This window comes from Bos indicus x Bos taurus, chromosome 27 (genome assembly GCF_003369695.1).
Source record: "Bos indicus x Bos taurus breed Angus x Brahman F1 hybrid chromosome 27, Bos_hybrid_MaternalHap_v2.0, whole genome shotgun sequence".
Lineage (NCBI taxonomy): Eukaryota > Metazoa > Chordata > Mammalia > Artiodactyla > Bovidae > Bos > Bos indicus x Bos taurus.
In genome coordinates this window covers 33,549,152-33,565,349 of record NC_040102.1, presented here as the reverse complement: position 1 = coordinate 33,565,349, position 16,198 = coordinate 33,549,152, and the positions used below count along the sequence as shown (strand labels likewise).

Genomic DNA, 16,198 nt, shown 5'->3' with positions numbered 1-16,198 from the left:
CAGAGAGCCAGGCCACAAGCTGGAAGTGTTAAGTGAACAGGACCTTATGGGGCCTTCCGCAGACAAAGCCTCCCCGCCCCACCCCCCTCCCTGTATCCTCTGCTTGAGCTCCCCTCTGAGGTACCCAGATAATAGTATCTGATGAAAATTTCCTGAGTTGTTTTGCAGATGTGAACCCCATCCCCCCAACAAGCAGCAGCAAACGGAGGAAGGACTAGATGACCTTGAGTACGTGGTCCTATGTCTCCTGAAGCCCGAGGTCGACCACTAACATGAATTCCCACGACACCATCAGCCCGTCAGAGAAACGTGCACCCTGAGGCCCTCAACCCTCTCATCTGCCCTTAATAACGCTTTGCTGAAACCCTTCAGGGAGCTTGAGACTCCTGAAGGCCGTGAGCCACCTCATCTCCTTGCATGGCCTTGCAGTAAAGCTTTCTCTGCTCCTGACTCCCACGTTTCAGTTTGGTTGGCCTCAAGGGTCAGGCCAGGACTCCCATTAACAGAGGTGGAGCTGGCTGTGTGGAAGAGGAGGACCCGCAAACAAAGCAGGGAGGTGGGTGGAGTCAAAGGCCAGCATCCATCTTTTTCTAGTTGGCCTGAGAACTGGCCCTGCTGCTGCGACATCAACTGCAGAAGCTTCCTCTGTGTTAGCCTCTCTGAAGATGGATGTTCCCAACACCAGCCCACAAGGACGAGCACCCTTAGCGGAGGCCACACGCACTACGGCCAGGCTGCCGCTGCTGGTGCAACAGGTTCCTCGGGGACGGGACACCTAGGGGTTAACAAGAAATAACCTGGAATGCCGAATTTGATACCAGCACAGGCTAAATGTTTTTTTTTTTTTTTTTTTCTGGGAAAACCCCTGCTTTCTGGCACTGGGTCAGGCAGCAAGCAGTTCAAGGCTCTCCTCTCCGAGAAACCTGACCCATTGGCAGCTGTGCGTTTTGCAAAACCCATCCCCGCCTGCCTCTCCCCTCCACAGAGGGTACAAGGCAGGTCCCTCCTGCTAAAGGAAGCAGCCTCCCAAGCCGAGAATTCGAGAAACCCTCATCCGAGCTGCATTTATAAATCACGATTCTGCAAGAGACTGTAGTCCCTCTTCTCACATCAGGAAGGAGAAAAAAAAAAAAAAAAAACCCTCTCAAATGGGAGATGGTTTAGAGTTTCATTAATCTTGGGGTTCTCTGCTCCCTGCTCTCTGAATTCTCTCTCTTCCAACCTCCTAGTGAAATGACCTAATGAGCTCACAGCAAGACAGGACAGGACAGGACAGGAGAGGGGAGGGCCCAGGGCCCTGGCCGGAGGGGCCTCCGGGAGCCAGCCACATTCTGACCACAAAGCATGCAAATTGCCTGCTTTCCTAAGCCCTTCCCCTCTCCCGGTCCTTCCCTCCTCGCTCTAAGGCTCCCAAACACTGCCCTGCACCCAGTCTCCTCTGCTGGACTCCCACCTGCAACCCCTGCAGTTGCCTTCCCCTTTGGCCCAGCTGAGATGGGAGGGCTGCCCAAGGACCCCCAAAGCTTATTATGAGATGGACAGGAGCCACTCAGATCAGAGCCCCATCCCCTGAGGAGGGGAGAATGTGGACAAGGAAGCCGAGGTCCCCAAGAGGGCTGAGTGAGGGCCTTCCAGAACCTCGGTGCTGGCTGGGGGCCACTTGGCTCTCCTTGCTGGACAAACAGTTCCTCTTTCTAGCAAGGCTCTAAATCCCCTGGCCTTTTTTTTTATCACTGCTGCATCACAGGTCAGTGCCGGTGCCTGCTCCAAGGAGGAGCCACTACACAAAGCTGAATTCAGCAGCTACGAGTGGGCACCATCCACTTGGAGCCCCCCAGGCCCCACCCAGGTCTCAGCCCAGAAGAGGGGTTGCTCTCGCCTCTTCTGTGCAGACTGGACCAGGGGATGGGCTGTCGGCTGGCCTGCCAGCCCGTTCAGCTGTTCTCTGGCTGCTGAGTGGTTGGGGCCCTCCCAGGCTCCCCTCCACAGTGATCCGGTCCCGCCCATGGATAAGCTTTCAGTGCCGCCCCAACGCTTTCTGAGCCATGCCAGTCGAACCATACACTTTGAGAGAATCCTTTACAGTCACTGGGTTTTTTGCTGTTGTGGTTGTGTTCCTTTTGGTCCCAGTTAAAAAAAAAGATCACGTCCCAGTCTTTGCCCACCCACCTCCCATCCCACCTTTGCAGGAGATGGCAGTATCACTGACTGAGGGGTCCCAGAAGTGAGAGGCTGCAAGACCACCCTCCAAGAACCTGCTGCCACAGGCCACCCGGCCCCGGTCAGTTAAAGGCTTCCACGGGCACATGGGGAGCACATCATAGCCCAGCAACACCCCCAGGAGCTGCTGCCCAAGGTGTGTGCTTCCTCTAGTTTAGATACTATACCTACTTACAAACCATGAAGTCCCAGAGCTCCAGGCCGACATTACCTTCGAGATGTAGGTCAGCTGCAAAGATCCGACAGCTCCTGCCCCAATTGCCAGGTTCTGAAAGACATGGGTTTTGCATTTGAAGAAGGATGCTATGCGAGGCAGTGGATACAGGACTACGGAAGGCTGAGAGTCTCATTCTGTTGATGCCACTTTCTGGGTTTGCAATCTTGACTAGTCACTTACTTTTTTTTTTAGCTTTTGATTTTATTTTGGAGTACAGCTGATGAACAATGTTGTATTCGTTTCAGGTGTACAACAAAGTGATTCAATTATACAGACGTGCGTGCTGTCCCTTCAGTCGTGTCCAACTCTTTGCAACCTCAAGGGCTGTAGCCTGCCAAGCTCCTCTGTCCATGGGATTCTCCAGGAATACTGGAGCGGGTTGCCATTTCCTACTCCAGGGGATCTTCTCAACCCAGGGATCAAACCCATATCTCTTACCATCTCCTGCATTGGTAGGCAGGTTCTTTACCACTAGGATCACCTGGGAAGCCCTAAGCCCTTCAATTGTACATGTATCTATTCTTTTTCAAATTCTTTTCCCAATGAAGTTGTTACAGAATATTGAGCAGAATTTCCTGTGCTATACAGTAGGTCCTTGTTGGTTATGCATTTTAAATACAGCAGTGTGTACATGTCCATCCCAAACTCCCTAACTATTCCCTCCCCCACCATCTCCCCATAAGTTTGTTCTCTAGTCACTTACCTTTCTTCACCTCACCACAGTGATAATTCTTGCCACGGTATGTGGACTTAACATTTCCCTTAGCCTCATTTATTTCAGAGATGTATTCTAGTACAGTGGTTAAAAGTGGGGGCTCCACCACTTTGTGAATAAGTTCCTTCATCTCTAAGCCTCAGTTTTCCCTTCTGTAAAAACAGGGATCATAATAGTACCTACCTCACCAGACAGTTCTAAGGATGAGTTAATAGACAAGACCACTTGCAGGAACTTCCCTGGTGGCTAAGACTCCATGCTCCCAATCCAGGGGTCTTTCGAGCCATCCCACGTGCCACAACTAAAGAAGAAAAAGACCCTGCGTGCCACAACTAAAGCTCTCTAGTGCCGCAGCTAAGACCCGGCACAGCCAGATAAATAAAGTAAATAAATATTAAAAAACACTGGGGATTGTCCCTGTTTAGAGTTATATAGTCATCTTTATGACTCTGAACAAGTGTTAGCTAGTTTTTATATATATATATATATATATAAAATAAAATACATATTGTCCTGACTGCTCTGATATCCCTGTTGGCTTTATCTTGTTTGATGACACTTCAAATTCTCTTCTTAATAAATATGGTACAGAGTAACACAATATAGGGGAAAAAAAGGAAATAAAAACATGTATCTTCAGTCTATTTCAAAGGGCAGGTATGAGTACTAAAACAGAATGGTATCTGTACAGTATAAAAAAAATAAATGCAACATCAAGAAACTCACAGGCACCTTGTCTGGCAACATTCTACCCTGACACAGTCTCTTGGCTCTCTAACTGCTCCACTGTCAGAAATGAAGGGATGAAAACACAGGGGTGGGAGCGTACCAAAGAAACGGCCGTGGTTAGAAATCACAGCTGGACAGTTTCTCACATATAACTTGGCGAATCCACTCCCACGGGACCTGAGCTCCTGGTGACCTCTTAAACTATTGCCGTAAGCCTCAAAGAATAACCTGGGAGCCCCTATTTTGAAGACCTGGGGTCATCTCTAAGCAATAAACAAAGGCAACTCTAGAATAATGGCTGCAGATCATTGTTCAGTCACTCAGTCATGTCCGACTCTTTGCAACCCCATGGACAGCAGCACGCCAGGCTTCCCGGTCCTTCACTATCTAGTAAATTTCCTAAAGGGTCAACAGTGGGATGACTTGTCATTCCAGGAGCCTGCCCTTAAGAAATATCTTAGATAGCAGGGAAGAGTCCTTCCAAGTGCAACAACCTAAATTCACAGGCATCACTTGAAGTAAGGCAGTGTGTGAAGCTTCCTACTCATAAGAAAATGGATGGAGATAAAACCACGATAAAAGGATTCTCAGAGCCCTAGAAATTTAGAGAAAGAGATCCAGAAAGGACATCTCCTCTCTTTTGCAAACGAGGCCATAAGTCTAAAAGCTGCCCTTGAGTATCTGAATCAGCATTTTGAATATGGACGACTGGATTTACACATTTTTTAAACTACATAATGACTGCATTGTTTGGTTGGTTTTTTTAAAAGAAAACTCTCTGTTGGGTAACCACAGATAGGCCTAGTACCTCTAAGTGTTAGTCGCTCAGTCATGCCTGACTCTGCAACACCATGGACTGTAGCCTCTCCAGGTTCCTTTGTCCATGGGATTCTCCGGGCAAGAATACTGGAGTGGATAGCCGTGCCCTCCTCCAGGGGATCTTCCCCACCCAGGGATCGAGCTCAGATCTCCCACATTGCAGGCAGATTCTTTACCGTCTGAGCCACCAGGGAAATCTATACCCCCTAAATCCGATTCCAAAAAGGAAACACAGCACCCCAAAAGGCCAGTGAGCAGCTGACAGTGCCTCTGAGAAGGCTGTGAACCACCCAAGACAGACAGCTCTGCAGGGAGAGGCTGCCCACAGCTGGCTGCATCTGCACAGCCCCGGGGACACACCGCCACCAGCCACCGTGGACACTGGCCCCCTGGCCCACCCCCAGCCCCTGTTGTGTACTTGAGGGAAGTGAGTCGTGTGTTGAGGGGACCTGCCTGAGGTCACACACCTGGCTCGGCTTCTCCTGACTTCCACCCCGAAGCCCTAGAAGCAGCATATTGCCATGTCTAACTTAAGTGGCTGGAAATCTAGCTTAGACATCACTGTCCTAGGCCCGCAGGCAAGTTCCTCTACCTAGAAGATGGGGCTCATCAGCCCTGTTTCCTGGGCTGGTTGTGAGAGTTACATAAGGGTAAACAGCGGCGCCCAGCCCAGGGCAGCTTCCATCCCCGACCAGCGGCGCTAATTACCAGACGCAGACGCCAAGTCTTGGAGCCGTTCTTGCCCAACTCAGTCTCCTCACCCCAGACCACAGCTGGAGGCCTCCAGAGCCCTAGCTGGAATTACGAGCGATCAAGTGGGATTTGAGGAGCCACTCAAGACACAAACCCACACGTCCTGCCAGATATGAACCCATCCCACTGCAACGACTTCATCTCCCCTCCACCCTCCGGAGGGAGGGCGGTCCACCCTCAGCCCCGGCTGCTCTCAGCTCTCTGGCTTTGAAGAGGACACAGTCATTCTCCCAGCCCAGCAAGCCCAGGGTAGAGGTGTCCCCAGCCCCTCACCATGGTCCTCCCTCTGCCTGCCTGCTCCTAGGATCACAGGCACCTCCCTGCACCACCAGAGGCCAGGAAAATCTGACGCATGTCTGAAAATGCAGTTCCCCCGCTCCACCCCCAACTGTGCTCCTCACCCAGGGGGAAGTGAGTGACGGGGGGAAAAGAGGATCACCCAGGATCACTGAGGCTTGATCCAAACTAACGGTGTGGTGTCCACTCCGATCGCTGGACCTGAATGGTGACAGCTCGATGCCAGAGTGGCAGCTCCAGGCCGGACACTTCCAGGTCCGGGAGGACTGTGCCAGCTGCTTGAGCTAAACAGCCAGATGTCCGGGCAGGAACGCTGGGAGCCTGCAACTGGGGAGGGCCGGGTGTCAGAGCCCACCTAGGGACGTACCATCTCCTCCAGGGGACGGACGGGAGGCCCCGCCTTCACGAAGCCGAATTGCAGCACATCCCAGCATCATCTGACAGTAGCCTGCCCGCCCCCTCCCTGAATGCATGCACATCACCCTCTCCTGGGGAGCTTGTTTTAAAAGACCCACCCGAAAAACACTGAATCAAAATCAACTGGAAGGCAGTCAGAACGTGCTGGAGTTGTTTGCCACATGGCTTGTTGGATTTTGGTTCCTCAGCCAGTAACTGAACCCTGGGCCCTCAGCAGTGACAGCCCACTAGACTACCAAGGGAATTCCCAGAACATGCACATTTTTTAAATGTCCCCAAGTGATCCCTCAATGGGCCCAAGTTTGAGAACAACTGGTTTACAGGACAAAATCTAGCCCTGGATTTTTTTTTTTTTTTTGGCCATACCTGGTGGCTTGAGGGATCTTAGATCCTCAATCAGAGATAGAACCCGTGCCCCTGGCAGTGAATGCACCGAATTAACCGCTGGACCACCAGGGAATCCCCCAGCCCTGAGTTTTATACTGGAGGGTATTTTACTATGCCTTTACGTCTCTTTTTGCTAGATTTTAAGCACACTGAGGACAAGAGTAGAGTCTTCTTGTCAGTCTTCAGCTGGCAAAGAATCCGCCTGTCATGTGAGAGACCTGGGTTTGATCCCTGGGTTGGGAAGATCCCCTGGAGAAGGGTGAGGCTACCCACTCTGGTGTTCAGGCCTGGAGAATCCTATGGACTGTATAGTCCAGGGGGTCACAAAGAGTCGGACATGACTGAGCAACTTTCACTTCAATGCCTGTTCTTCCTCCCAGGGTTTTAACATAAAGGGTAGGGGCCCTGGCAGTGACAGGTTTCTAAGCTCGCACAGCCAGGTTTGAGTCCCCCCCCCCCCCACTCCTCCCCACCCCCACCCCTGCTGCAGACGCCACCCAGCCTGCTGACTCTGCGCTGGAGCCCAGGCAGCTGGGGAGAGAGGCCACACCCAGCTTCGGCCCAGAGAGTCACCCTGTGGCTGCAGCAGCTCCAAGAGGGAAGAGGAAGAAACCGAGGCCAAGGACAGAGTGGAGTTGGGGGGAGATCCCAGGGCTCCGCTCGGTGTCTGGGAGTCAGGAGCAGCCTGTACATTTCTGGGGCTTCTGAATTTTCTGGAACAATGTAGGGCACAGGGCACATTCCTATCGAAGCCAGATGGTTTCATGAAGACACTGCCAACCCTTGCTCTCTGCTCAAGGGTTCTCCTGCCACCAAGGTCCCAAAGGGAGCGCCCACTACGGAAAGTGGGAAGCAGGAAGCTGAACACCAAGGAAGGAATGGAAGTGCCCACAGAGATGGGGCGTACCTCCTGGGGGAGCCTTTTTTTCTAGAAGCAATGCTGATTCTTCTCAAAAGAGAAAAATGTCCCCATCCTCTAGTGAAAGTAATGGGAACACAGAAACAACCAGAAGACCCATCTCCAGATTCCTAAATTCAGGGAACGTCAGCGCTAGAAGGTTCTGCAGCTGCCTGGTCATTCACCAGGAGCCCTCCAAGCCTCACCTTGGGAAAAAGACTTCCCCAAGGAGTCAAGTGAAGACAGACAGACAGAGCCCCTTACTCCTGGGGTCAAGCACAGCCAGAGAAAGGAAAGCGAAACTGACAAATATTTTGAGTCTGTTATGCACCAGGCTTGCTGCGCAAGGTCACTCCACTTCACCCTGACAACCCCATTTCACAGATGAGGAAACTCAGGACAGAGCAGGTGACGCAAGTTGCTAACCAAGTCACACAAGTACTGAGTAGTCTCGTGAGGACTCTAACCCAACCCTGCCTGGTTCTCAAATCCCATGAACCATCCTTTATACCGGTCACCTCCCATGAGGCAGTTCTTCACATCAACCAGGACCTGCTCAGCATCTACAAGTTGATTATCACCGAAAGGTAAACACAAGAGCAGGACCAGCAGGGTTACACCAAGAGGCCCTACACAGTTGCCCAAACTGGGCAGGGCAGGAACTAGTCAAACTGGCTCTTGGATGCCAAACTCCAAAAGACCAGCATTCAGAGAGTGAGCAGGGGGAAGGAGAGGCTGGCCCGTCTCGCCTTCTATTCTGTGCTTCCCGGGTGCCTGGCAGACAGGACCAGCTGGCCCAAGATTACCTAGGGAGGAGGAAGGGGTGGACATGGAATTCCACAGCCGGGGCACGAGCCACCAAGGCCGCCCATGGACTAAAACCACAACTCAAACCACCAGCAGTCAAGGCCAGACACAGACACTCAGAACAGCAAGACTTGCTAAGTAAGCAGGGTGGTGTGATGGGAACGGAGGGAGGGGGAGACCCTAACGCCCTCTGTCCACATCCCAGCCTTGGCCTGGCATGAGAATGACCCAAAGGCAAGTAAGCAAGATACTCCCAAGCTCTGGGTGGGTAGGTGGATGGGCGATGCTTTACCAGATGCTCTGAGAGCAACACATGTCTTCCCCTCACTCGGGCGTTCCAGCTGCTGGTACCAATTTGACTTAGATACTCAGTCGTGTCCGACTCTTTGTAACCGCATGGACTGTAGCCCACCAGGCTCCTCTGTCCATGGGATTCTCCAGGCAAGAACACTGGAGTGGGTTGCCATGCCCTCCTCCAGGGGATCTTCCCGACCCGGGGATCAAACTGCATCTCCTGCATTGCAGGCGGATTCTTTACCATCTGAGCCACCAGGGAAGCCCAAATGAGAACGCTGTGAGGAAAGGTGAAAAGCTCCTCTCTCCATTCTCCAGGTTAAATATGCACTCAATCTTTCCCTTCAAGAAAAGTCAATCCTGGGATTTCCCTGGCAGTCCAGTGGCTAAGATTGTGAGCTCCCAATGCAGGGGGCCCAGGTTTGATCCCTGGTCAGGGAACTAGATCCCACATGTCATAGCTGAGACCCAGTGCAACCAAATAAGCATTTTTAAAAAGTCAGTCCTAAAGGGAGGGGACATATGCACACCTATGGCTGATTCATGTTGATATATGGCAGAAACCAACACAATATTGGTTTAAAAATAAGTAAATTTAAATTTACTCCATTTAAAAATAAGTAATTTGAATTTTAAAAAATAGTAAAAATAAAATAAAAAGTCAATCGTGTCGTAAATGGCTGCTCTGGGGTAAGGCTTTCATGCTCTTATCTGGCTGTCTCTTTCTAGTGGACACACGCCAGCCCTGGTTCAGCCAGGATGGACGTCATGAAGTGTCAGTCTCTTGGCCACCACAACCCCCAGCTCCTCACTTCCCTCTTCCAAGGCTGGTGATAGTGACCTCAGACTTGGTCGAAGGCCTGGGCTCTATTTAATCCCCTGGACACGTTTAAGCTCCAAGACACCAACTGATGGCCATAGACATGGTGCCAAAATCTTCAGTTCAACAAGCCGTCTCCTTGTCCCTTTGCTCAGCTCAGCCTCCAGCCCATTTGCCTCAAACTCCATCATCACATCCCCTCCCCCTTCTAAATGGTTCTCTTCCCAACTTCCTCACATCCATCAGCCACTCCACATTCTCCCCCAGTCAACCAGGTAACACACCGCTGACTATTCTACTTCACCCTTGGGTCAGTCACCAAGCCTGCCACCGACTTGCTTCAGACAGCCTTCAGATCTGACCCCTCCTCTCTGTTCCCCCCACACCAACCCCTGCAGATACCATGGGAAGGGCTAGAACAAATTCCTCACTGTTATCCTCAATCCCAGGCCCTCCCACTTCCCTGTACCTCCTGACGTTACTGGCAGAACAAACCTGAACAAGTAGCATCTCTAAAGTAGTACTTTAGAGTTTGTCAGAGCACTCTCCTATTCATTTATCTGCACAGCAACAATGTCAGAGCTAAAGGTAACAGAGGCTCAGAAAAGGGGATGTTTTTTCCTCACACACAGCTTAATGAGTTCATCAAGTTGTCCTGGGCTTGGCTGATATAACTAACACAATGGATTTTGAAGCAGAATCTGATACTCAGAACTTCTCACAAATGCGAAATCACCTGCTTTGTGTTAGAGGCATTTTTAAAAATAATAAAAAATATATTTGTTTGTATATAAATAAACATACTATACAAAACAACTATATAAAAATAGATGTATACAACAGATACACTAACAAACGCTGAAGGTTCCAACCTAAAGCAAAGCCTGACAACAATATAACCAAAAACAAATTTTAAGAAAACTAAGAATAATCATCACCACGGTTCTACATTAGTAAAACCTCTATTAAGCTTCTTGGCTTGTCTCTTCAGTTGCTTGGATTTTAATAACCAGTAATACAAACTACTTTGCTAGCATGTGAGATGAGCGCAACTGTGCAGTAGTTTGAACATTCTTTGGAACCAGAGATCAAATTTCCAACATCTGCTGGATCATCGAAAAAGCAAGAGAATTCCAGGAAAACATCTACTTCTGCTTTATTGGCCACGCCAAAGCCTTTGACTGTGTGGATCACAACAAACTGTGGAAAATTCTTAAAGAGATGGGAATACCAGACCACCTGACCTGCTTCCTGAGAAATCTGTATGCAGGTCAAGAAGCAACAGTTAGAACTGGACATGGAACAACAGACTGGTTCTAAATAGGGAAAGGAGTATATCGGCTGTATATTGTCACCCTGCTTATTTAACTTATAGGCAGAGTATATCATGCAAAATGCTGGGCTGGACAAAGCACAAGTTGGAATCAAGATTGCAGGGAGAAACATTAATAACCTCAGATACATAGATAACACCACCCTTATGGCAGAAAGCGAAAAGGAACTAAAGAGCCTCTTGATGAAGGTGAAAGAAGAGAGTAAAAAAGTTGGCTTAAAACTCAACACTCAGAAAACTAAGATCATGGCATCCGGTCCCATTACTTCATGGCAAATAGATGGGGAAACCATGGAAACGGTGACAGACTTTATTTTGGGGGGCTCCAAAATCACTGCAGATGGTGGCTGCAGCCATGAAATTAAAAGACGCTTGCTCCTTGGAAGAAAAGCTATGACCAACCTAGACAGTATATTAAAAAACAGATATTACTTTGCCAACAAAGGTCCATCTAGTCAAGGCTATGGTTTTTCCAGTAGTCATGTATGGACATGAGAGTTGAACTATAAAGAAAGCTGAGCACCGAAGAATTGATGATTTTCAACTGTGGTGTTGGAGGAGACTCTTGAGAGTCCCTTGGACAGCAAGGAGATCCAATCAGTCCACCCTAAAGGAAATCAGTCCTGAATATTCATTGGAAGGACTGATGCTGAAGCTGAAACTCCAATACTTTGGCCACCTGATGCAAAGAGCTGACTCATTTGAAAAGACCCTGATGCTGGGAAAGATTGAGGGTGGGAGGAGAAGGGGACGACAGAGGATGAGATGGTTGGATGGCATCACTGACTGGATGGGCATGAGTTTTAGCAAGCTTCGGGAGTTGGTGATGGACAGGGAAGCCTGGCGTGCTGCAGTCCATGGGGTTGCAAAGAGTCGGACACACCTGAGTGACTGAACTGAATTCAATGCAAACGACTAACACAATTGTCCCAAAGTGTTTCTTAGTTTTTACTTCTTTTTAATTTAAACAAAGCACATCTTGTTATAAAAACAAGAAGCTTTCTAAATGACTAACATTACCAAAGAAAGCACATAGAGCACTTACAGTATTCTATGCTAAGTCTCAAAAAGTCCCTACACTATTTTAATTCTTAAAACATCAATTTCTTAATAATTTACCCTAAGCAGAATTTGCATTTTGGTGGGAAAAAAAAAAAAGTGAGATCTGTTGCTTGAAATCTTCTTTGGGGAATTTTTTTTTCCCAAAGGAATTCTGCATTCTTACTCTAACCCAGAATGGACAAAAGCATGCCAGAAATTCCACTTAACCCTTGAAATCATGTGTTTACATGGATAGTTAATATACCAATTACATAAAATCCATGCATTACAAACACTCTGTCCCCTAAAAAAACACTCTGTTCCCTGTACATGGGCTCCTAAGTGCATAGTTACAGCACTCCCCTAGATTGCGTCCTTGGGGAGTATGCTATGCAGTGTGAAAGTTACACCAAGAAAGCTATATGCTGAGAATATTTCTGGACAGACACACAAGAACGTGGAAACACTGGCCGCCTCTGGTTAGGGGGACACGTGACTGGGATCCAGGAGTGGGAGGGAAAGACTGGTCACTAAATCAGTTCCCCCAGATTTTGAATTATATACCATGTGTGTGTACTGGCCATTTTTAAAAGCAAGTTATTTTCCTGGTTCTTGGCATTTTCATAGGTTCAGCATATCATGCAAAAGTCTTTGGCCAAGCCACATAAAATCCCTGGAGGGACCCTAGTTCCCCTACCAGGGATCAAACCCGGGCCCACAGCAGTGAAAGCACTGAGTCCTAACCACCGGACAGCCAGCGAATTTCCCCAAAATCTTTTAAACGTTGTTCGGAACTTGTTTGAAATCAGCAATGCTCAGAAGAACAGCTGTTCCCATCTACCGTTCCTGGACTTGAACTGCAACGTTTCCCAGCCTCCGGCCACCCCTGCCTGCTTCAGACTGGCCCCCTCAATCTGAACTGGCATGAACCAATCTGTCCTGTTACTGCTCGTCCTGAATCCAGTGGGGTTTGTACCCTGACAGACTCCCTCGGTTTGTGTCAAGTCTGAAGTCAAGGGGAGATTCTGTTAGCAACGAAGGGCCTCTGTTCAGTCTTGAATGGTGCATTTTTCCTCAGATTCCAGGGCTGTTCCCTGTACTTGGGCTCCTAAATGCATAGTCACAGCACTCCCCTAGATCGCGTCCTTGGTGAGTATGCTATGCGGCGTTCAACACACCGCAACCTTAAAGCTGTTGCTCCATTTCACCTTCATTTCAAAAATCTGAACATAAGGTGAGTACATACTTGAACTCTCGGTAAAGAAATTAAATGTTAATAAAGTAGTATACTCCCCCCAAATCTTTTGAATATTGTTGGATTTCAGCGAAATTTTGCTCAAGGAGGACACTGATACAGAAAGCACAAGTTTTTAAACATGGCAATTTCTGCCTAGCCTTTAAGACAAAATTATTGTCCATTCCATAGTATATGTTAATATCATTTTCTACCACTCTTCGGTATTCCTTCTACTAAAATGCTGCCAAATATCCATCTTTATGTCAATACAGCTAAAGCTCTCCGTCCCTTTCAAAGGAAAGAATTGCTTTCAGCTTCAAAAAAAAAAAAGCAAAGGGCTTTTATCAGGGTCCAAGAGTTACCAGGAGAGAGGTCATCTTTTTGGATACTATGGTGATCCACAATTCACATCATGGCCTTTGGAAAATAAGAGCTGCTGCTGCTGCTAAGTCGCTTCAGTCGTGTCCGACTCTGTGCGACCCCATGGACTGCAGCCTACCAGGCTTCAGAGCATCTGCCTATTTTTTGGCAAAAGAGAGAAAACACAATCTATGGAGTAAATCTGACAAGAACAACTGTCTACGTGCAATAATACTCTTTTCATGCTTCAATTTATCCTTTGTTTAGGGCCATATAATTTAGTCTCGCAATTACTTATCCAAATGGGCATCACAAGAGCGGAATGTAAGTGTTGCCATGCAACTGAAACATCAGTCGGTAACAGAGTAGAGCAGCCTAACGAAGGAATTTCTCCTTTTCTGTCATGATAGGGATCAACATTAAAGTAAAATAACCTGCCATGACTTCACTGTAATGTTTGACAGGAAATCCAGCCAATGTCTGTCCCTATTCAGGCATTATCTGTGTCCTGGATGTTGTCAGCAGATTGATTTTTAAATGCATGAACCAAGTCAGGGGCCATAATCAATAATATTGAAACTTTCCATTTATAGGGTCCTTTAGAGCTAATGGGTTTCATCCTCTACCTGTTTGGTGCCACCTCTGTCTGGAGTTAAAAGCAACTTGATTGCATACTTCAGCACACAGATTCCAGACTCTTTATCAGGCACTCAAGGCTGTACCTGGTCTGGCACACATACCCGCCGAACACACACCCACGACCAATCCTCCCCAGCAGATGCGGCAATGGCCTCCTATCTCTGTTTTGCATCTGAGGGCTATCCTCAGCTACTGAACTCATTCCGTCCACCTGCAGAGGGCCGGAACCCTGACAGTCCACTCTGGAGGGTGCTGAAGCCAGCCTCCTTGGGACAACTTCAAGTCCCCCAGAGCATAAGGCTAAGCCCATCGTTTGCCAACTTCTGCGGGAGCACGGGCCCTCATCTGCTCCCTCCCCTTCCCTGTCCTGTTGCCAGCTCTCTTCTTAATAAAGAGCTTGCCACGAATCCTAGCTTTGGTGAGTCCTGGTCTTCTGGGGAACTCAGAACCCTGAACGCCCTTGAAGCAGGCAAGCTCGCCTTTCCTCCTGGGTGCCAACCCTGCTCTATAATGAGATTGTTGCTGTTCAGTCGCTAAGTAAGTCGTGTCTGACTCTTTGGGACCCCATGGACTGCAGCACTCCAGGCTACTGTTAAGTGCAAACCCTTCAACCAGCAAAATGCACAACAAATGTGAATCACCTGTAGCGATTACAACTCTAACCTCACTCATCCTTGCGGACCTGGATCTAAGTCACCCCTCCATGAAGGGGGGCCCAGAAGTTTTCTCCCTGCCTCAATTTTATCTAATCCTCTGTCTCCTCACCTACAGTGCAAGCTGCACAAAAGGCCCAGACTCTGTCTTAGGTGCTGTTGCAGCGTCAGCATCTAGGCTGGTGCCTGGCATATGGGACATATTTAGCAAATATGTGATAAATAATGATGCTGAATTTCAAAGATCCCACTCTAGTCTCAGTCCCTTAGGAAATGGAAGGGCGAAAGGCCGGGTTAAGGATCACCCAAAGGGCCCATGATGACTCACCTAACATACAAAACACCTCAGGGCCAGAGTCAGAACCTGATCCTTGATCTCTCGTCTCCCAGGCCTGGGAATGTTCCATCTGAGACTCCACCTCCAGGCCCTCCATCTTCCCTGGACCAGCAGCACAGAGGAAAACTGCAACTCCTCCTCCTGCACCCAAACTAGTGGCATCTGGGCTGTTCACTTTAATGACATGGTGTGTGTGTGTGTGTGTGTGCGTGTTAGTAACTCAGTTGTGTCAGACTCTCTGCGACTCCATGGACTATATAGCTCGCCAGGCTCCTCTGTCCATGGAATTCTCCAGGCAAGAATACTGGAGTGGGTTGCCATTCTCTTCTCCAGGGGATCTTCCTAACCAGCAATGGAATCCAGGTCTCCTTCATTGAAGGCAGATTCTTTACTGTCTGAGTCACCAGGGAAGTCCGATGACATGCTACCTTGTTGTAAAGACGGACTGGCATTTTTACCACTGTAGTTTTATGTACGCTGTTTTCATCTTGCCAACTAAATCTAAAGTTTTCTGGTGGCAAAGACCTCTCTGAATTCCCCTCCACGTCATCTCCTCCACATCAGCATAGGGTTGAGCACATGTATCAGGAGGAAAGAGGCAGACAAAGGTGAAGAATACAGGGACCAGTGATGGTCCTTGGTGGTCCAGTGGTTAAAACTCTGAGCTCCCAACGCAGAGGGCCTGGGTTCTATCCCTGGGCAGGGAACTAGATCCTGCACGCCACAACTCAGAGCCTGCATGCTGCGACTGAAAGATCTCATGCAGCCAAATTAATATTGTTTAAAAAGGTGAAGAGGGTAGACACTGGCGTGAGACAGACCTGGCTCTGTGTTTACCACCTGCACGACCTTGAACAAAGCTGCTGACCATCTCTGCACCTTGAAGAGGAAATGCTGGATTTCCCACGTCCCAGGATTACTGAGAGGACCTTAACGAGATAACATGCAAAGCATTTTGCACAATGGCTGGTATACCACACCCACTCAGTGAATGTAACTGCAGCTGGTGATACTGGTAGCAGTGGTAGTAAAAACAGAGACTTCCAAGGGGTTTAAGCAGGCTTGAGTTTAAGATCAGAGACTTGGCTTCAGAAAAAAACCAGCTTGTTAAACACTGAAACTCTTATAGCAGGTGTCTCCTTTTCCCTATAAACTTAAGACATTCAGTGATGACACACGGTCCCCAGTGTCCCTCTCCATAGGGAAAGACCAACCTTACCCAGCT

General features: G+C 48.7%; 1 protein-coding gene across 3 annotated transcripts in view; it reads right to left on the bottom strand.

Moving 5' to 3' along the window:
• Positions 1-16,198, bottom strand: part of PLEKHA2 (pleckstrin homology domain containing A2) — a 63,990-nt gene that overhangs the window by 29,387 nt on the left and 18,405 nt on the right. For all 3 annotated transcript variants that reach the window (XM_027529762.1, XM_027529764.1, XM_027529763.1), the window contains exon 3: positions 2,432-2,488. In XM_027529762.1, coding sequence (XP_027385563.1) covers positions 2,432-2,488 — 57 coding nt within the window. The remainder of the gene's footprint in view (positions 1-2,431; positions 2,489-16,198) is intronic.